The following is a 22,248-nucleotide window of genomic DNA, read 5'->3' as shown; positions in this document are numbered from 1 at the left end:
CAGCCTCTCCTCATAGGGCCTGTGCTCGAGTCCCTTCACCAGCCTGGTTGCCCTCCTTTGGACCTGTTCCAGGACCTCTACATCCTTCTTAAACTGAGGGGCCCAGAACTGGACACAGTACTCGAGGTGTGGCCTAACCAGTGCTGAGTACAGGGGAAGAATCACCTCCCTGGACCTGCTGGTGACGCTGTTTTTGATACAGGCCAGGATGCCATTGGCCTTCTTGGCCACCTGGGCACACTGCTGGCTCATGTTCAGTTTCTTGTCGATGCAGACTCCCAGGTCCCTTTCTGCCTGGCTGCTCTCAGTGGTTAAGGTGGTGTAGGACTGATGGTGATCTTGAAGGCCCTTTCCAACCATCATGATTCTACAATGAAGCAAGACATTCTTTGAAGGTCTCACAACACATTTCTTCATCCAATACATTTGTAATGGTTACAAACAATAGTTACAAACAATACATTTAAAATAAGACCCTCCTGGATAAAATCTGTAACAAGTTGACTGGTGCTTTTTTATTTTTCTCTTTGGACTGTCCTAGGCCATGTATTTTTAAGCTTGTGCAGTACGTCTGAACCTTTCTGCAGCCTGAAAGAGTGTTTCCAGCATCATGTTCACAAGCTTAAAATCTCTGGAAGATCAGCTGATGCTTATGAATGGCCAAATCACCATGTACACCATGTTCTGCCACACTTACTGTAACAATAAACAGAGACATAACCCCATAAATTATTATGGAACTGATGAAAATGTAAAAGGTGAGAAAAGGGGAATCACTGCAGAACAAGAAAAGGATTCACTGATGGTGTCCTCAATTCACAAAGCAGCACAGACTCAAGGATCCATTGACTTAAACCATTTCTTAAGGAGCTTGTAATTCCTAGTAATAAATTGGATGATCCTTGAGTCAGAGCTTCATCTAGCTCTAAAAGTTTCATAACCTATAAATGATCACAGAATCACAGAACTGTTTAGGTTGGAAGGGACCTTTACAGGTCATCTAGACCAACCACCCTGCAGTGAGCAGGGACACTGTAACTCCTTTAGGTGTTCAGAGCACCATCCAACCAGACCTTGGATGTTTCCAGGAATGGGGCATCTACCACCTCACTGCTCAACCTGTTCCAGTGTTTCACCATCCCCCCTGTAAAAAAACTTCTTCCTTATATCTAGTCTAAAGCTACCATCTTTTGGTTTATAACCATTACCTCCTGGTCCTGTCACTACGGGCCCTAGTAAAAGTCTGTCCCCATCTTTCTCATAAGCCTCCTTTAAGTATTGTAATGCCACAATAAGGAGTCCCTGGAGGCTTCTCTTCTCCAGGTTGAACATTCCCAGCTCTCTAATGACTGGGCATACATGGTACCACAAAAGATTGTATTACTTCATAGACATCAGTCTGAGTACTTTATACAAAGTAGAGTACACCACTCACTCAAAACATTGGCTTCTGAGTCACATAACAGAGCATAGTTCACAGTATATTTTAAAAGTGCTCTCAAGATTAAAAAAAACCAAAACAAACCAAAACGGGTGAAGTAGGCTTGCTGTCTCACTTCTAGTCCTTTTGGGTGTACTTTTATTATTGTAGATATATCGGCCCTGACTTATACAGCTGAAACATCCTGCTACTCACGACTCAAACAGATGCTAGAAAACTGGAAATGATTTTTAAAAAGTGACTCAAAGCCCAAAAACCACAGTTGCAAAAACTAAACAAGAGCATGTTCAGATATTGACTCAGAAATATTCTCGTAGAGATTTCTGATTTCTCCAGCAGAGCAAAACATCACAGGGGACTGTCATTGGAAACCGTGGAGAAACTAAGGCACTACTCAGTCATGAAGAATAAGAAGTACCTAAGCATGTAGTGAAGCAAGTATCTTTCTAAGAAGTAGGCTATAATTTAAATGGAATATATGAGCTTAATACAGAAATAGGATGGGCATCCTATTTCTGTATGAAATGAGACCATCCTTGGTCTCATTTTGGAGGTGAAGATGATCATAAAAATGTATTAAATGCTTATCCTAAGGCAAGTTTTCTCAAAGACATACATGGAAGAAGCTCATATGGTCACAAAAACTGAGGAGAGCATTAATTAATGCTTTATATCATGCCTACATCCAAAATACTTTTTTTTAAATGTCTCTAGGCTATAATATTTTTATGTTTGCAGAATTTCAGCATATAAAACATTAATTATAAACTTCATATTGGTCCAACACATTTTATAGCACAAAAAAATTTATTGGAATGAGAGACTGGGAAACTCATGTTGAATCACCTGTTAGAAAATAGCATTAAGGTTTTCTGCACGTGGCATGCTCAGCTTGGCCAGGAGAAGCAGAGTGGGGAGCATTAGGCACAGCCTGAGTGACCACATCCACGAGAGATGATGAACCTCTTACCCACCCCAAGCACGGAGCACTGCTGAAAAGTAACTCGTAATACTAATCACAGCACTGATGTTACATGAGAATACCTGTGCTGAGTCACACAAAGGGGTCAGGACACCTGCTATTCTTGTCCCTTAACTGTGACCTGAAGAAAAGTAGAGGAAGAGGCCACAGGGAGATATGCATCCTTACTACACTCTGTTGTGCCCGAGTTATCTCCTGGGCTGGTCTTTAATCACCATCAATATACTTGCTGTCTGCATTTTTTCAATTCTCCTTTGACCAAGGCAAAGTAGCTCTGTGACTCAAGGACTTCCCACAGTCAGTAATACACACAGCACACATCGTGGGGAGGGGTTATTAGCAGGATTTGGGGATTATCACAATGAATGTTATGGTACTTATGTTCAGCAGATTTTCCTGTCTGAAAAAGGGATGAAGCCAAAAGCCAAACTCTTACAGTGCAATCTGTTCTACACTGAAAGTTCTCCAAAGAGGTGGCATTTCAAGTCCCTTCTTTCTTATACATACAGCATATCTTTCAAGCATGTGATTGTATAATTAAAGTCCTCAAGCAACAACTCCTATGGTCTAACCTAATATGGATACTCACACATACACAATGGTTGTCCTCCCAAACTGCTCAGCAATTTAAAAATACTAAAAATGTGATCTACCTCCAGATCTATCAAGCTGCAATACAGTCTCATAAAATAGTAATGCTTCTTATTTTTTGATTACTGGCAGGCATGAAGCATAGCAGCAGGAAGGTGCCTTGGCAAAGACATTCAGACACTTCTCCCCAAAGGCACAGTGACCCCAAAGGTCAAAACCAGCTTTTTTCTACTGAAGTTGAGCAGCTGCTCCCTTATGCCATTAAAACACCACAGAACTAGGGAGAGAATACTTTTTAAATCAAGAATTTCACAGGCACAAAGAAATTACTCTGGAAGCTAAACAAGAATGTCTCAGTTAAAAATTGTATTTATTGCTGCAGCTGCTTGTTAATGAGTTTCTTCCCGACAAATCTGGCTAAAAAGGATATTGTAAAACAAACTCCAATGGTTTGGCAGTTGATTGATTATTAACAGTATTTATTGTACATGTCACAAATGGCACTGTGGAAGCCTAGGTCCTCTAGCATCACATTAAACTATACAATCACTTCCCTAAGCTATATTTGCTGCTTTGATTTTCTAACACCATCAATTAAATTTCTGTTTGTTTTCTAATACCTCTTTAGGACAGCTGGAGAGAAACCAGTTGCTCATGGGAGAGAATGTGTTGTACTCTTTTTTTTTTTTTTTTTTTTTTTAAGAAACTCACTATGCATGTCAAGATCTTTAATTTCTTTAAAAAACAAAACTGATGCACTTGATCATGTAGTCTTTTTCTGCAATATTTTTGCTAATTGAGACGCTGTTTAAGTGCCACAAATATGAGTGTTACAAACAAGTTGCTCTATTTTGAAGACAACTACCTTGTTTTCATTGACTATGCTGACCATACTTCATCACGGCAAATAATTTTGAGGAAGCAAATTACAAATATTACAAATTAATTACAAATTAAATTATTAATTACAAATACTACGTGTTTGCTTAAAAAAAAATCACATAGGCCACCACAATTACAGTAAAACTTCAGCCTGCTAGGACTTGTTTTTCCTCCACAAGTAAGGAGATGACGATCGACAGAAGAATCAACAGGAACTGAACATATTGCACGGTCAAAATGCAGAAGCCAACCTGCTGGCTCTAGGAAGAATTCAAGCTACGGCAATGAAAGTAAATGGCACTTATCAGTCAGATTTGGCTTGGCTGGGTCTCGTTCTGCTGTGCTCTTCCCTCCGTGGCTTCGGGGGACGCCTGCAGCGGAGTTTTCCCTCCTAGGGCTGCGCGCTGAAGGCGCCGCAGTTTGTGACCCCGTGGGGCTTGCGCCGGGGGGACCCTCTCTGTAGGCGGTAGGAGGGCTGCACCAGAGGGGTCTCTGGCAGAGAGACGTGGTAGAAATTGGGTAAGCGAATGTCATACCTAAAGCCCTTCCCCATGTGCACTCTGTCGTTCAGGGCGTACAGTTTGTCGGCGATGTCGCTCCCAATTAAAATGGAGAAGAGGCGGGAGATGAAGCGGTGCTTAGCAAACAGCAGATACAGCTTCTTCCTCCTCCAGGCCACGTATCGACAATCAGTCTCTGCTGTAAGTGTCACCTATAGGACAAGAGAGTTAAAATTAGCTGGGTTACGAGGCAGGGAGACTGCCACTGCTCTGAAATCAGCCCCTCCCTCTCAGCAGGGACATGGGCTATGTCACCTCGCGTCTCTGCACCCACTGCAATTACAGCCATTTAATCCATTTAACACTGTCAGGCCTAGGGTATGCCACAGATGAATGAGAAGAGTGACTGGGAATGGATGGAAAGGCTGTGTCTTGTTGGCTCAGCATGGCTGTACCCACACCAAGGGGCAGCTCCAGCCAGGACACAGGCTGACATCTCACCCCGATCAGCTCTATGCTCCCTACCCTGCTCTCAGCAGCCCCAGCTGGAATGGCAGGTCTAAAGAAAGCTCTTGATGAATGCCATCTGCCCTTGTGACACCAGGCATCAGATCCCACAGAGGGAGGCAGGAGCCAGCGTGTCAGCTGAGTGACAGCATTAGGATCAGCAGGGACAGCCCGGATGGACATCATGTCCCAACCTGTTCCCCCCATCACAAGCTCCACCACGGGCAGGCTTCTCCCCAGTCCATGATCTCCAGTTTACCTCTCATAGGAAAGCCTTTAATGCACCAGCTTCCACCCACCTCCTGCTAACACGGTTTCTCAGGGCTGGATTTTAGCACAGCCAGAGAATGCAGAGTGCCTTCCACATTAGCTTTAAGCAAAACCCAGTTTGTTGTAATGACAAGAGGCAAAAAGAAAGAAGATACAAAGAGCACAACCGCCCCAGTGAGTAAGGAAAACTTCCCTCCTCAAATTAATGGAATGCAGCTTGTTTGTGTAATTTCACAAACAAAATCCACAACTAAATGGAGTTTACAGATTACTACTTGCACAGTTTTCTGTAGCATTCAAACAACACCTCTGCTCTTACCTGGAAAATTCCCTCTTCCGTGGGCCTCAGTGAATCCCATTCAGGAGAATCCAGAAATTGAAGAGGAAATATATAATGCAGAAACTCTCCATCAACTGTCACTCTGATCCTACCAAGATAAGATGTGTTAATTTGTTAGTACTACTGCACAGCAGCAACAACTGCAAAGTGTTATTTCTACTATGTAAAGTGTTTAAATATAGATTCAATAGCATGAAAAAGCAATCACTGGCCACCAATATCCTAATTACATTTTTCAAACACAGCTGGACCAGACCAGTTGAAAGGCAATATAAGACTATCTTCCCAGGCCTTAGTCATGTCACACTATCCTCTCTGGGGCAAATCCATGCAGTGACATGTAAGCTTTGTCATGGAAAGGTTGGTGTGCACTGGAGAGGTGACAGACCTCCAGAATTACACAGCCACAGGACTGTCTCTGGAACCAAGAGAACAGCATGGAGTTATGGGATGTCTGTGTGAATGCTTTGGCCTTCTGCAGATGCCAAAGAAAAGTTTTCTTTCAACTTCCTAAACCATATTAAATTTGAAGGCACACAAGCAGGAAACATATAATTGAACCTCACAAACCAAAAGAAAAAAACCCAAAAGGCAAGCTGTAGGAGTCCTCTTTTTGCATTTGCTCTGCACTGAGATTAATGCTTCTTAGAATAATGCAAGAAACGGCCCTATTATGCATAAAGAAGTGTAGCAGGAATTCTTTGCACAGTTACTAAATGGTTGGGCACAGACAAAGATGAACATACCTCTCCTTCAATATGACTATGACCAAAAGCAATCTCCACAAAGCACTTTCTAGAAAGCTCCCAAGCATGGACCTAGCTATCTAAAATCCATACTGTCCATTGCAGGCAGTCCTAAATCAGATGAGTTTCAAGCTGCCTACAAATCTCATCTGTCCACGCAGCAGGCTGTCAAAATGCACCTACCAAGTGTTCCACCAAACTCAAAGACAGATCACAGCCACCGTCTCTGAGTATCCCAGCTACTCTTGTGGTGGTTCAGTATGGGATACCACTTTGTGTACAGTACAAAAGCCAGTATTTCACCTCAGGAAAGCATCAGCAAGGTTGCCAGAGGAGTCTCCAGTAAGCAGGGAGTACAAGCAGGTAGACTTACTGCCTCAGGGTCTAAGAGCCACAGTGTACAGCAACTGCAGACTCAGCTCTGCAAATCTTGATAGAACTCAACTGTGTCCCCTTGTAATCAAAGGCCATTTCTAAGTCTTTTCCTCTCCCTTACTTCCTCCCTTATCCTGTTCCCTAGAAACCAACCAAACACAATCTGAGTTAAAACTGAGTTTAAACCAGAGTTTACCCCAAAATATTAAACTGAGTTTACCCCAGAATATTCAGTTTCATAACTACCATTTAGTCCTGTTTCAGATGATACTAGCAGCGAAAAATAAAGGTGCTGTGCTCATCAGATAGGCAGTAGCTAGACAGCAAACCACAGCTTCAAGACTGAAGCACACACTGTTTCCTTTTATCTGCCTAATCTGTAAAGTGCTACGATACAGTGGTCTGCGAGGGAAATATTAAAAACTCTATTCTTTAAGCTATTAAAGATTTTGTACTCAGTGTTTTTATGTTGCCCTAGACAAGTGTATTTAGCCTATTAATATTTATATTACTTGCATCAATATTTAATCTATTGTACTGGAAAATGAACAAACAATACACAAATTAGGCTCCTTTTTTTTTCTTCTTCTTCTTCTTTCATTTTCAGGAAAGGGTGGGAAGAGATATTGCAGTCAGTCCGAACAAACTGATACAAACCTGCCTGACACAAGCAGGGACAGTTTATCAATAGGTGTTTTGCCCTGCATGGCGTAACAGTGCTCCTTCTCCAGGGTAACCACTTCTGCATCACAGCACAAGACAATCTTCCTGTAGACAGTCAGGGAAATTCCCAAAGGTTGGAAGAGAGCACTATAGAGTTCCTGGAATTCTCTGTCAAAGGAAACACTCCGAACTTGGTAGGTAACGTAAATGAACTGGACAAAGCATATCGCGAACAGTATGAAATTCCAGGAGAATATATCTGCTGCACAGACATCCAGCCAAGCCCAAACAGAAGAGCAGAGAAAGCCCAATCCAAGCAAGCTGAAGACATAGAGAAGCCCAAAGAATCCACTTCCACCCATGAAGCCCACAACAAAGAAAATACTGGCGAGGTGGTAGATAGATCCTTCTGCCTCTTGCTTCCAGGAGGTGCAGGTAGGATGTGCATATATCAGACTTTCCCAGAAACTTGCATTTTCTCCCATGGCTGGAATAATTTTTCAATTTGGCTGAATGCTGGAAACTTTTATTTATGTGACACAGCTAGTGGGGTCCTTTGCTTTTCCATTCTTGCACACTCTGGTTAATGATCACAACATCAGGGTCTCGCTTGGTAGTGAAGTTGAACTTAGGATTTACAGCAACTATGAGGCTGATGATCTCAGAAGGCAATGCTGTTTCACATGAATTCATGCGTGGTCTTGACTTTGGCCATGTCAGCTGTAGTTTCATCTGATCTGACAATAAAGAAAAAACAAATTACTTATAAGATTACTTTCATCAATTATACTCCATCAAAGCTTTTACTGTCCAAAACCACAGCCTGCATTACAATAATCCAAATTCCCTTGTAGTCTTGCAACTCCAAGATCAAACCTTAACATTCATTCAATGGAAGATCATGTTTCTGTATCTATGATCCCTGTAGCAATTTTCAAATCACTACTAAATCCACATAAACCTGTACTTTGCATCCACAACATCCTGTGACAAATCATTCCACAGCCTGACTCCTGAGAATGTAATTGCATTGGTTGGTCCTGAACCTGCCATGAGTGAGTCTCATTCAATGCTTCACCTAAGTCTTCAACCAGAAGAGACACTGAACTCTTGCCCCTATTCATCTCCTCCATGTCACTCTGGATTTTCTGTCAAACCACTCTCCTTTCTCCCCTTTGCCTTCCTGCTGCCATTAATGAGTTCAGCAAAGCTGCTCTGTCCCTGGAGACAACAAACTACATCCCCAAATGCCATAAGAGAAACCCAAGTATCACTGGGGATAAAATATAAGAAACAGCTTTCTGTGTCCCTCTTTTAGAGTAAAAGCACATGCTTCAATGTGAAATTTAACTTAGTAGAAACTGCAAAGCCTGAATCTATCAGTACTGTAATCAGAACTGAAACACACCAAAGTCTTTAAATGTCTGGTTCTTTTCCTGCTAAACCAGTCAGATTTTGGTAGCTTCCCTGCTAGCTAGATTATTATATAGATTCTGTAGAATATCAAAGGCAGGTTTTGGGATTCTCTGGGTTTTGGTTTGCCTTGTTTTTTTTCCCAGAGCCACAGAAGTCAAAACATAAAAAGCACAGCTGATGCAGTGAAGCATTCAACATAGTTCAGCAGGGCTTTCACTGTTGTTTTTTATTATGACAGGTCTAAGAAATTCATGAAGCAATGCCATATCACCTCTCCTAGCTACTACAGCTTTATTCTTTTAAGTTGATTCAAACTCCAACATTAATTCCACGATTCAAAACCACTAATGCTCACTAGAGACATCAAATCCTAAAAAACTGAGGGGAAGAGCTCAGAGGAAAAGGTTAGGAGGAGAGCTCTGCCTCTCTGGGTGTGGGGAAGTCACTGACCCAGAAAAATACAACAGCTGAAGAGCAAGGAACCTTTGCAACTTAAAAGTGGTTGATATCCTAGTGTAGTGGAAGAGCTAGCACTGGAAGAATGAAGGTCTTTGTAGCTATGAGTTTTGCTGCTTGTCTCTTCACCCAAATACTTTTCTCTGGTACAGGATTCCCCCTGGATGCAGGAATTAGCCTTTGGAGAACAGATGAGAACTGCATCAGCTATGAAGAAGTTACCCTGGCATGGTAAGAGTAGGTGGTACCTTCTGTGACCAAGGGATAAGACTTCTGAAGTGAAAAAATAAAATAAAGCTGGAACATGTAGTTCCCAGACCTTGTGCTCTGAATTCAGTCGGCATTGCCACTTCATGTTCAAAAATTGGTGGCAGAAGCTTTCTGTATGATGGTCTTGGATTTTTTTTTTTTTGAGTGACTGATAACAGTGATTTGAGATTATTTTCAATATTTCTACTCTACTGCCAATGTTTTGCTCTGAGCAATTCTCATGAAGACCCAAATTTTTACAAAGAATTCAGTGTTTTGAATGGAACCTTGACTGAGAAGTTACATGGGAAACTTTATGCATACCATAAACAACAACACTGTGTATCCATACTGTAATCTACTTTCAATTACCAACATCTTTTTTGTCATGTAAAGTCACACATTGCAATAACTGAACAAGACATTGCAATAATATCACAAAGTTTATGTTCAATTTCCAAATAGCTTACAGCATTCAGTCTGCCTGCACTATAGCACATAGCATTGCTGCCAAACATCTATTCATGACAAGATGGGTCAAAATAATTTTGAAAATAGAGCCCACCACAAGTACACAGATAGAGGTTCATCTTACACAAAACCAAAGCCCTGGAAAAACCATCCTGTATTTGTACTACTTATGTCTTTTAAAAAAAAATAGTATGCAAAGTTCCCACTTATGTCAGTAGTGCTGCACAACATAAACTTTTATGGTACAGCAATGTGTTGAAGCATCAACCAGGCTAGAGAGGGCTTCCCTCCATCTGGGCATAAGGATGGCCAAAGGAGGGAGGCCAATGCTGGCACAGAATACAGCCTCACCAATACAATACTCCCCTGAGCTACAGAAGGTGTGCAGGCAAAAACAAACCCTCTGGAGATGCTGACAAAGCCTGCTACTAAATGGAGTTGGTTTCTCAGGGCTACAGTGAAGACCAGGCATGCTTGTTGCCAGTGAACTGCAGGCAGAGAGGATTCACCTATTTCAAATCAAGAAATTATTTTAATATTCAGGAGCTAAAAATTCTAAAAATTTGGGAGCTAAAAACTGTTGGTAGTTTTTTTAGGAAGTATTAAATACAGAGACACAACAGTACATATAGGCCTAAGCATAGTTAAATTCCTAATTTTGATTGGTATTTAGGGTTAGATAAGGCCTTTCACATTTTTCGTTATAGTTCCTGAAGTCCAAAATTTAAAATCCTCAGGGCTTTAATTAAACCATTCACCTACTGCAAGCAAGGGAGGCACAGGGGAGAGAAAAATACCCCAAACCAAAAATTCCAAATGGCTGTGGTACCAAATGTGAGTCATGTTATACTGAGGACCACAAAGTGCCCACAGTAGCATGGCATTACCAAGTTTGTAAGCACTCGGGGGGACACCATCCTTTCACTGAGATGCTTCAGTTCTCTGAGCTGCCAGGATGGGGAATGTGCCAACTGACATGGTCTGGTTTGATGTTCTGCTTCAGCTGTTCTGTCTGTGCTGAAGAGTTATTGCTACATGTTCATCTGGAGGTGATGATCAAGCAAACTTCAATGAGAAACTGTATTTCAATCAAGTATCTTTGATTATAAGCCTAGGGAACTGCATCTTCCCCAAGTAAGTGTTAAATGCTTTCTGTTCTGTGCCTGCCTAAGGAGAACTACCATGGACAGTCACAATCTCTGCTATCATATTAAGAATAACACAGCATATGTAGGCTGCCCAAACCAGACGTACATAGAGTCATGGAATCACATAACTCTTCTGGCTGGAAAAGATCTTTTAAGATCTTCTGATGGTTGGACACATGATCTTAGAGGTCTTTTCCAACCATGACAATTTTGTGATTCTGCAATCATCGAGTCCAACCATAAATTAACACTGCTATGTCCACCATTAAACCATGTCCATAAGTGAAGAATGAAAGAGGTCTCCTCTCAGCTCAGGAATTAGACATGCCTTGCCTACACAGGATGAATTACTGAGATGCTTCTGACTCTTCTGGCCCACCACACATCCCACCCTCTCCAGCAGGAGCAAAATCAGTTCTGAGAATAATCAGCCCAAACTAGGGATGTGAGCAATATTCAGCAGGAAGGACTTTAACAACAGCATTGCTGAAAGGACTAAGCTGTCATCAGAAATGGTTAAGATCAACGAGTTTGCTGGAGCTTCAAAGCAGTAAATGGAGCATTTAGCTTACACTCTCCAAAATAAATAACCACCAGCAACTTGAAATTTCATATAAGTCATATACTATAACAGTCAAAGCAGAATGAATTTATATTGCAATTTAAATTCACATAGTATAACATTCCCCTCTCCAAATGGGCATTTTCCCCATGCACTGGAGCATTGAAACAAAGAATTAACAATTACATAAATTTTTAATTTTTTTGAGAACAGGTATTTCACCCCATTTTTGTTGTTGATGACTCAAATTCAGTTTTGAGAAGCTTTGAGAATTAGTCACTGCACCTGGATCATAGTAATTTCTGGAGGAAAAAAAAAGCCCCAAAAGCCCCGAGGCCACTAGCAGTTTTCTCTTTAGTCTTTTTAATTAAGTGAAAAGTCAAGCTATGCAGAGTTTGAGTACTCCATTCTTTACTTGCTTTATCCCAAGTATTCAGCCAGAAAGGCCTCAGCACTTTCACAGTGTACATGTTGACAGGATGGAGAGCAATAGATGCTGATGGTGTAGACAGCCTGGATGAACAGACAGCCTGGATGAACTGTTTGCTACAGGTTTGGAAGCAAAAGGGAAGGTTTGCCTTTATAGTATTTATGCTTTCATGTACACAATGAGTTTATGCTGGATTTAGGCAGGATTTGTCTCACTGGTTTTAGGCTCTTATAGTGTAGATTTTTATACATGAGCTAGTGGCCACAGCCTAGTTCAGCCATCAGCAAAGCTGCTTCAGCAGCTCTGCTGGCCGCCAAATGGTCCTTCCAGCCACCAGGAAATCCTCTCAGCCTCAATGACCCCAACTTCCAGAGGGGCCAGCACTGAGCACCTTGTCTAGGATGGCAAGTTACATCTGGTCTGGCCATCACTTAGATTTTAGGAATTCAGGAAGTCAGGATACTGTCTGGTACCTAGAATAAATCTGGACATGCTATTATTAAAAAATTGATCTACTACAATTCTATTTTTCATTCTACAGAAAGTCAGATTAGATGATTGCAATGATGCCTTCTGGATTTTTGTTTTAAACTACTTAATATAAAAAAATTGCATATATCTAGACAGTTATGTAGCTGGTCTTCCTAATGAAATCTAGAAGCCTATCTCAGATACCAAGTAAGCAGCTACTTTGGACAAGAGAAAACACTGAAGACAGGTATATTATTCCTTACACAGACCTTCCAGAAGAAACTTTCATCCACGTGAAGCCAGCATCCCTTCCATGTAATATTTCCCAAAGAATGGAACAAGGAAAGCGTGAGCCAAAATGAGTCACTCGAGGCACCCTCATAGGAGCAAGGAAGATGGACTTGCACTCCCTTGAGCTGAGGAAGGCATTCTGTGTCTCACTGATGTCTCATCATTATGTCTCATGCCCTGGACCAGTGCTCTGAGTACAGGTGGTCACTTGGCAGGTAAAGCATCTCAGCCCTTACGAAAATCCACCAAACCACACCCAAATCAGCCCTTCTGGTACCCCCTGGGCTGCACAGGCTGCCACTGCCAAATTCCTGTGAAGCCATGCCTTCTCAGAGAGCAATCCTTCAGGGAATGCTGAGAGCTGCAAAACAAGCAGCTGGGACACATCCAACCATCACTAGAGCTTCGGCACCTTCAGGGCAGCTCTGAGAAATAACCACCAGCCAAAGAGGTCTTTTTAGCACCCAAAATCTTACTTGGGTCAGGAAGAATTTAGGATTCCAGGTTCAATTTTGTTCAAGCAAGAATTCCCTTCAGTCAGCTGCTGCCTGACCCAGGAGACAGCCCAACATCATCTCTACGTTTAGGTCGATGATCACCAGCAGCATGAGGCTGGTGCCTGCTTGTCCTCCTTGCCAGGCTGGGCCTGACTCTGGTCTCCCTGCTGCACTGGATGCAGAAATCTCTTTTCCAAACCAGAATATTTTAGCAGGAGCCTTTTCATGGGACTTTTGAGTAATTGAGCTCACTAGGCTGCAGCTGGGAAGAGCTGATTCAACCTACAATTTGCCCAAACCCCTACTAATTTTTAAGAAGTAGAAAAAAGTGGGGCAGGGGCATCAAGAAAGAAAGAAAACCCACAGCAACACAGAATAGTTTAAGGTTCATTAGAATCGCTGCATACAGTGAAAGTGCTATTATTTAGTCTTTAAATATTTAAAGAGCAGCTTACTATACACAGCTTACAGATGAGATTGATCATTTATCACTGTAAAATAAACAATGCAATCCCACGTGGTTGCAAAGCCAATCTTGAACATGCTATTTTATCATCTATCACAATGTCTGTTATAAAAAAAATAATTAAAAATTACAAATTTTCTTCCAATTTGAGTCAGAACTGATGAACCATATGCACATGTGTTATTCCTGGCACACTAAGAAGAATAATCCCCTTCCTCCTTTTTTTAAGGTCTTTTGCTCCTAGAAAACATGAATATGGAAGTATAGTCATATTTTTTAAACTATGGGTTGCCAGCACTTCAGTAAATTTGAGCAAGGCTCTTGTATATTGAGCAGCATTGGCCAAATAATGCTGGGTTCTGTTTTATTGTGTTTTATAATCAAAACTGTAAAGTGAAACACAAGTTCAAGCTTTTCTACAGTTCAACTTTTAAATTAATAACAGATAAAGCAGCTACAATGCATACTTCACAAATGCTTTAGAATTGCATTAAGGAACTACATCTGAATCCTGCAGAACTCAGCTTAAATGAGTTTGCTGGGTGGAGTAATGCCTTTGGACAGGAATGTATTCCCACGAAACCAACCACCTGATGTGAACTTTGTTTCTCAAAGAAGAGAAAAACACAGAGACCTGGCTCACCACACTACCCCTGCACATACAACTGGCTTACAGAAAAGTAGTGCCATGAACCCCATGTTCAAACAAATAAACAGCACTCACGAGTCATGAAACACCACACTTAGGTACCTTATGAGCTGTATGCCAGAATGAAAGGCAGTGAAAGGCAGCAAAGATGCCAAATTTTTTATCTTTCCAAGAGCATTTGGGTATAGCTCTAGTGTCTGCTTCAATGGAACAAAGCAGTGCCAGGCAGCAGCATACAAACAGCAATGGTTTAACATCACTTTCATTAGTTTTCTTTGAGAGACAGAATATTCTTTTTTTCATCACATAATAGAATCACAAACCTATGCTTTGTTCACCATACAATACTTGGCATGTGTTTAAGCAACAGATGCATGTCCAATTACAGGTACTGTATCACCTGGAGACACTTGATCAGAGTCTATTTTTGCAAGGTAGTAGAACACACTAAAATGAGAAAATAAAATTTCATCTCATTAATAAAATGATTAAGTGTAGCTTCACCTAATGACCTTTTTTTTTAATCCTTCATGAACTTTGTTCTCAGCTTTCATCAGAACAGGTTTTCCTGCCACAAACTTTGCCTACACAATATACCTGTATCACATTTCTTTCTGTTTCAATATCTCTTCTTCTCCCTACAGGACTTGCAGTGTACTTGCTATTCTGCAGGCAAAGCATTTCTTAAAAACTTGACATTTTAAACTACTTCATTTTTTGGCACCACTCAGAACTTTGTGGAAAGCCCAAAAAGCAACAGTTCGACAGTGCTATGTTATTGGTTGGACTTGATTATATTAAAGGTCTTTTCCAACCTAAACGTTTCAGTGATTCTATGTGGAAACCACTTACTCTTGTGCTGTGGTCAGCGAAGAAATTTTTATTTACAAGTATACAATCATATTCCTGTTAACCAACAGAGTGGCAAGAAGCCTTAGTAGTGGAAGCCAAATTTCATAATTTCTAACACTACCAGGCAGTGCATGATTCAATACTACAGGAGATCAGCTACAGAAAATGTTTGCCCATAAAGTGATTGACACCCTAAACACACACAAAGCTTTACAGAACAGCTGAAGAAAACGTGGTAAATTACCACAGTTTGGAAAAATATGCTTGGAAAAAAAAAGTATTATAGTCTGAGGGAAAGAAATGTTTTGTACAATTCGTTGCATCTTTGGAAAGAAACAACTACAAATGCAAAAACGGATCTTCATTTCACGGTTCATCTGCTCTTACCATTCGTTGAGAGGGAAAGGGAAGAATCAAGTAAGGGCAGCCTATAAAGCAAACACCTGGTCAGCGGGAAAAAACACCGGCCCCGGAACTGGTGAGAGCACACAAGAGACTCCTCGGAGTCGGCTCCAAGTGAGCGGGATGCAGGTGCACCCGAAAACCAGAAACCCCCACTTTCCTCAGACATAAACCCAAAACCCGAGAAACGCAACGAATCTCCCTTCAAGCAGCCCCCTCGGGAGGTGAAGAACAGAGCGGTGTGCCCCGTTTCATTAGAAAGGGCACACCGTAAAGGTCTCCAACTTCTCGCCGAGGCTGAACCGGGACGTTCCGGTCACAGCCGGCACCGGCGGGGTGGGCAGCGCAGGGACTGCTCCGACCCCGGCCCGGCGCTACTCCCCTTCCCACACCGCCCAGGCCCCGCCGAACCCCCGGGACGACCACCCCACCCGCCCGACGGCCAGCCCCGAGGCGGGTGCCCCCTATGGAGTCAAGCGGGGCGGAACGCGATCCCGGCCGCCCCTCTCTTCCCAGCCCCAGGCAGATGGGGACAATGTTCCGCCCGCTGCCTGACTGGACAGCGCCGGCGGGGGCGGGAGCAGGAAGCGCCGGGGACTCAGCCCGCCCCGGCACGGTTCGGTTCGGCCCCCGCCCTGCCCTGCCCGCGCTCTTTACCTGCCCGCGCCCTCGGAAAAGTTTGCCGGGCACCGCGCCCGGACGGGACGGACTCAGATTCAGCCGCTCTTCGCCGCTCCCTCCGTCGCCGGTCCCACGTCCCGCCGCGGCCACCGAGCCGCCGCTGTGACTAAAATAGGCAGAAGCCGGCGGGAGGCTGCGGGCGGCGCCAGCGCCAGGGATGGCACCGAGCGGCCGCACCGCGCAGGCGCCTCCGGCCCGCCCCGGGGGGCTGCGGGCGGCGGGGCCGTGGGGCCACCCCGGGCGAGCTGAGCCAGGGACAGCTGCGACGGCGAGAGCTGCCGTCCGTCCCGTCCTGTCCTGTCCTGTCCCGTCCCGTCCTGTCCTGGTGCGCTCCTCCGTCTCCCCCGTCCCCGGCAGCCGGTCCCGCCGGAGGGCTCCCGGCCGCCCGCTCTCCCGGTGGGCGCCGGAGGAGTCGAAGGGGCGGGCGAGGGCAGCAGGAGGCGGCGCCGGCGGCTGCGGAGCCCTCCGGGGCGGCAGTGCCCGTGGGGGTTCCGCCGTTCAGTCTGTGCCCGCTGAACCGCTTGTGGCTGGAGCCCTGGGGTTGGCCGCAAACCCCACCGCTTTTCAGACGCTCAGGGGCAAGCGTCTCTTTTGGCATTGCTGCCTAGGGAAGCATTGCCTGGGACTGTTGGTTTGGGATAAATAAAAACGCAATTTTCTGCTCTTTTCAGCAACTCGCCCAGCAGCATGTTCCTTCGGAAGGAAAACATATGCCTTCAGGGTTGTCTTCATTACCTGACTAGTGCACCCATTTACACACCATCTTCAGTTACTTCATTTCAGAAGTGTGTGCCTTACCACAAATAAAGTTAGAAGAATTAGTGTAGTGTCGGTCCATAGCATGCTGGAGCACTTCAGTTTGGACTCGGTGGTTTCAAAATTTTTTTCCCACCAAAAAACTTCCATAATTCTATTAACCATGTGTTTTTTCTGGCGATCATTTTTTTGTTTCAGGGAGAGAGAATATATTGCTTGAAGGACAACGACTTAGAAGTTGTAAATATGCAAAAAATCACAGCATCTTAAGTCCACAGTTTGTCTCACTACAGAAGCTATTTTTCAGTAACTGTAGCATGAGCAATAATACCTTTTAAACAGAAAGCCTGTACACACTCTTGGGTACTTGCTAGTGGCCAGATCTAGGATTCCATGGTGGGCCAATGCTCGTCATGCAACAGAGCGATGCACTGATGTGAACTTCTCCAGAAGTAAAAGGATAGAGCAACTCGTCATGCTCTAGATAGAAGGATTAAGGTCCTTCTTAACACATTTGTGAACTTACTTTCCCAAGTGATTTATTTTTCCCTTCCCTTCCCTTCCCTTCCCTTCCCTTCCCTTCCCTTCCCTTCCCTTCCCTTCCCTTCCCTTCCCTTCCCTTCCCTTCCCTTCCCTTCCCTTCCCTTCCCTTCCCTTCCCTTCCCTTCCCTTCCCTTCCCTTCCCTTCCCTTCCCTTCCCTTCCTTCTTTTCTTTTTTCAAGATTTCAGCCCCATATTTACCAGGGAAGAAAAAACTTGAGCTTTTGAAAATAATTGGTTCTCCTAAAAGCTGAGAAAACAAATGGTCACACCAGTTTGGTACAAACCTATCCTGAGTTACACATATTAAAAACTTAATAATTAGATGGCTGTATACTTATTTTTATTATTTTTGAGAGAGAAAATTATTTTTATAAATCTTACCAAGTATGTATAAGGCTCTTGTTCATAAACATTTAAAGATTTTTGCAATGTAGCTCCAACTACCTTTCCAATATGCTTTGCATATGATATTTTACAACTTGTTTAATTTTAGCAGTATCATTTGACCAATTGCTATACTGGCAAATTTGAGGCACTCCTGAGTTGCTTTTATTGTTATTGCTCTCCTTTGTACTAGGGTGGACTTGAAAGCACCCAACCACTTATTCAGACTCATCCCTGTTGCATGAGGCATGAATTTACCCATTATATTTACTCTTCATTTGGATGTTAGCAAAAAATATGAGGAAATACATAATAAAAGGCTTGCTGAAGTTTCTTATTTGATATACTTGTCTACTGAGATTACATTATTCTAATAAACCACTATTAGATCAATTATGTTTTCTTGGCATACCTGGATTATTTATTTATTTAGAGTTTTACTTAGTTGGAAGCAACTATCAAGACATCATAATTCTCTACAGATACAGATCAGCAAGGGATAGTTCTACTGTAGTAATTTTTACTTTGGTTCCATCAACTCCATATCAAACATTCTCTAATGCTGTAAGACAAAGGCTACAAATGACCTCCTCAATCTAGCCTTGAAAATTGGGCCTGAATGAGAGATCCAAGGGAGGCAATAATAAAATGACTGAGCCACAGCACACTGAGGAAAGGCTGAGACTGCCCAGAGTGCTCTGAACCAACCACTTGAGTGATCAGACTACTCTTTCATATATTTAAAACTGCTTGTGGCATTTCTATCAAATTACTATTTTCTAAAGGTCAAATAATACAATAAATGTAAAAACATATTATAGGCAATATTATTCTTCGCATCAGAGTGGCAAGAAATAAAGGTTGGACTTAAAGGTAGGCTTTCAAGAGAGCCTGCAGCAAGACTCAGAAATCCAATATCAGACCTGAAAAGCTTTAGGAGACTTTGTCATCCTGGGTCCAGGGAGAGGCTCTGCTGTGCCAGATGCTCTGTGCAGGGCATGGGAATACTGTGGCTGAGGAGCCAGCAAGGGCCAGCTTGAAAAGGGCAGCAAAAAGTCCAAGATTTGGGCTGGATCAAGTTCAAGTTGGGCTGGATAGGAACCTGAACACCTGACCTGACAGTGACAGTCCCACTGTTCAGCCATGAAACTGGACCACGTAAGTTTCTGACTCTCCTCATGCTCTGTTAGATTTATGAGAGTACCTTAGGTGCATCTACATCTACATCTGGACACAGTCTATCCAACAAGAAGTCTGGCAGCTTCACAAAATGTGCAGATTGCCTTGCTTCTTGGCAGTCCTGCCTTCAAAGCCACTCAGGGTGTTGGTGAAGCCAAGGCAGGGTTACCTGAGCAGGCACCCAGAAGTGCCCCCAGAGTCCTGACACTGGACCTTCCCTTGGACCTTCTGGCAATTTCCCTGAGACAGAGGAACAAAGAAGCTCAGTGTAGGATTTCACTGTCTAGAAAACAGCCCCATCTATTTCCTCAATAACTGCTTAAGGAAGGACTTACAAGATCAGATGGTTGCCTTCTCTCTCTCTCTGAAGTCATGTTGGGTTTTACATCATGCTGTACTCTGGAAGATGTTATCAATAACTGTGTTTAAGGGGGAGATTTTTTATACTTTCTGAGACTTTTAAAATGTTTAATAAATCCCTACTCTATTTTTCTTTCCCTGCATTGTCCTTGGTCAATAAAAATAAGTTATGAAGCAGGAGGACATCATAGCAGGTGACACATGATTAATTACCTATTTAAGAAGCAATGTGCTTTTCATCCATGAACGTAATATTGTACCTCCTAGCTATCTGCAAGAGAATTCTTGTGCAGGAGCTCACAGTCATTTTGGAAAGGGAATTAAACTCTTTATGTACTTTGAAAAGGTTTTAGCAGAGTTTTATATTTCTGAGGTCTCCCATAAAAACCCCTCCTCCCTTTATTTGTGGGCACCAACTGAAGTAAACAGAAACAGGATCGCATTCATGCAGTGAAGTATTTTTTATTGCTAAATCTCACAAGTGAGACATCAACCAACTCATAACACAATATAATTCTGTAGCTCAGATCATATGCAGTCTGCAGAACTGAGCTGAATTCAAATTAGAAACCTTTTTTAAAATGCCATTCAATTAATACCATTCCCTGTCAGGTACAGATATAATAGTTTTAATTTAGGCAAAAGGCTTTTTTTTAATGCATCAATCAAATAAAATGCTAAATAGTACATTTAAGTTCTTTATATTTTCATTTTTAAAGGCTTTCAGATAATAGACTTGGAATTGGGTATTCTCAGCTGCAGTTAAGGTGGAGAACTGTAGCTGCTTCTCTACCCAGGTTTCCATGAGCAAGGGTGTGAGGGAGAAGAGTTCCCTCACCAAGAGAAGTCACACCCTGAAGCAGCCAAACCACAGAGGAGGAGACTTCTCCCTTGGAAACGAGCTCATCCCAACCTGAGCTCATTTCAGACTCTCTTGACCTCTAAGGTTTGAACCTTGCACACAGTTCAGTTGTTGCTGAATACAGGAACAGAGAAAGGTCCAAGATTTCTACAGTCTAAGAAGGTGTAAGGTGTAAAAACCATGGAGGTTGAAAGGCCAATGCTTAAGGACACTCAGTGTGGGAGAGGAAAGACCTGCATTCTCCCAAGGCTCTTTCCACTTTGCAGGTAAATACAGCTTAATGCCAAGTACAGAAACCTTGAAACTATCAGTAAAGCTGGACTGTGTTCCAAAACCACCGTCCCATGGCATCTCTGCCTTGCTAGGTAGACCCTGCTGATGCTGAGTATGTCCAAGTGTTCAGAAGCCAGCTAACAGAAGCCAGCAAATATAGCATGTTTATTGCTTGTATGGAAAAAAAAAAAAAAAAAAAAAAAAAAAAAAAGAGAGAGAGATAGAGATTTGAATTGTTCTAGACCTCCAGTGGCTTAGATGTGTGTTTTAACCATGAGACTGTCAGGTAAAAAGTGGGCTGCCTGTACAGGGGAGAGATGTGGCTGAGTCCTGACTCTGAGAGACAAGGTGCTTCACCAGGCTGACATCTGCATCACTGCAAAGCTGTGGTTCAGCCCATCCCTCAAGTAATGTGTCTGTTAAGGAGTGAGGATAAAGCTAAAAAAAACCAGAGTCTAAATCTAAAAGCTCTTCAAAGCATTATGTAACTTTGGAAGACATCAACTGTGAAAATGAAAAGGTTATGTTATAGTCAGGCAAATAAAGCAGATGCTTTCCATCACAAATGTTTAGAGAATCTTCAGGTGTGGAGGTGGCTTCTGATAACAGCATGGAAAACTTGCTCTTGCTGAAGTTCTGAGTTGTCATCGACCTCCTAGTAGATGTTGTTAGAAAAGGAAGGAAACCTGTAATTTCCAGCCCAAGCTGTTGTATCAAATATCTTAGTAGTTACATAATGTTTTCAATAGCTTTTAGATTTGTACTTCTTATTTTTAATTCTGTATGTGCTCTCGCTGCTCATTTTGCGTTTTCACCTTCTTCCAGCTCTCCCTTCATCTCTTCCGTGAAGCCTTCTGTCTCAGTCCATACCAACCAAGCTATTTTCACAAGCATTATAATTAAGAATAGATAAAGATCTTTTAACTAATTATTATCTTTGCTTAGAAAGATAGAGATGATCAGATGTGCTGGCCAGTGTAGGAAGTCTATTTGGCTGGCGAAGCTCATCTTCTTGCTAGAAACATTAAAATCATTGCTGTTTCCACCTTCTGCTCAGATTCTGCACATACTTGGAGTATGAAAAAGTGAAGTGCACCTGAAGCACGGGAAAAAAAATTTACAATTACCTGTTCTTGCATATAGTTTCACTTGTTCGGTTCTAGTCTTATCTGCTGAGGTTGTGTCATTAAACTGAAGGGCTGAATTTCACCATGTATATCATAATTCTGTTTTGAGTTGTGGTTACCAATAGAAAAGGAACTTCAGCCCTGTAAAAACAAGTTCCTCATATTACTAACTGTATCCATCACAATCAGTATTCTTCCATTTTTCTTCAGATATAAAACTTTGCAAAGAGAGTCACAGATAGCAAGGACGTAGTTATATTTAATTCAAAGGTATAAAAATAGGAAATAGATTCTTTCAAGCATCCACTTTATTATGCTGCTAATGAAATATAAAATGTATATAATAAAAATAAATATTCTTGAAATTGCTTCCTAATGAATCACTTAGACAATGTGCCTATTCAGTTGTGTCAATGATTAATTATA

General features: G+C 42.4%; 1 protein-coding gene across 3 annotated transcripts; it reads right to left on the bottom strand.

The window, feature by feature from the left end:
* Window positions 1–318: 318 nt before the first annotated feature.
* POPDC3 (popeye domain containing 3) lies at window positions 319–16,540 on the bottom strand. Of its 3 annotated transcripts, XM_030446936.1 has the most exons (5): window positions 16,315–16,540; window positions 7,292–8,034; window positions 5,493–5,601; window positions 4,433–4,608; window positions 319–696 (listed from the first exon to the last, which is right to left on the bottom strand). In XM_030446936.1, the coding sequence occupies exons 2-5, from the start codon at window positions 7,780–7,782 to the stop codon at window positions 666–668; spliced, it is 807 nt and encodes a 268-aa protein (XP_030302796.1). In that variant the 5' UTR covers window positions 7,783–8,034; window positions 16,315–16,540; the 3' UTR covers window positions 319–665. The 3 variants fall into 3 exon arrangements, with proteins under 3 accessions (XP_030302796.1, XP_030302794.1, XP_030302795.1); XM_030446934.1 differs by lacking the exon at window positions 319–696 and having other exon boundaries at window positions 3,366–4,608; XM_030446935.1 differs by lacking the exon at window positions 319–696 and having other exon boundaries at window positions 3,366–4,608; window positions 7,292–8,029.
* Window positions 16,541–22,248: the final 5,708 nt, after the last annotated feature.

Source organism: Calypte anna, chromosome 3 (assembly GCF_003957555.1).
Source record: "Calypte anna isolate BGI_N300 chromosome 3, bCalAnn1_v1.p, whole genome shotgun sequence".
NCBI classification, from domain to species: domain Eukaryota; kingdom Metazoa; phylum Chordata; class Aves; order Apodiformes; family Trochilidae; genus Calypte; species Calypte anna.
The sequence above is the reverse complement of the archived record's forward strand: the minus strand, read 5'-3'. Positions and strand labels throughout refer to the sequence as shown.

What these genes read in the sequence shown, in the direction of transcription:
- POPDC3 (XM_030446934.1), bottom strand. Translation starts at nt 7,782, where the DNA reads ATGGGAGAAAATGCAAGTTTCTGGGAAAGTCTGATATATGCACATCCT. An exon ending in TCCCTGCTTGTGTCAGGCAG is followed by an intron (nt 5,602 to 7,291) that starts GTTTGTATCAGT and finishes TTATCTTGGTAG; the next exon opens with GATCAGAGTGACAGTTGATG. An exon ending in CGGAAGAGGGAATTTTCCAG is followed by an intron (nt 4,609 to 5,492) that starts GTAAGAGCAGAG and finishes CTTGTCCTATAG; the next exon opens with GTGACACTTACAGCAGAGAC.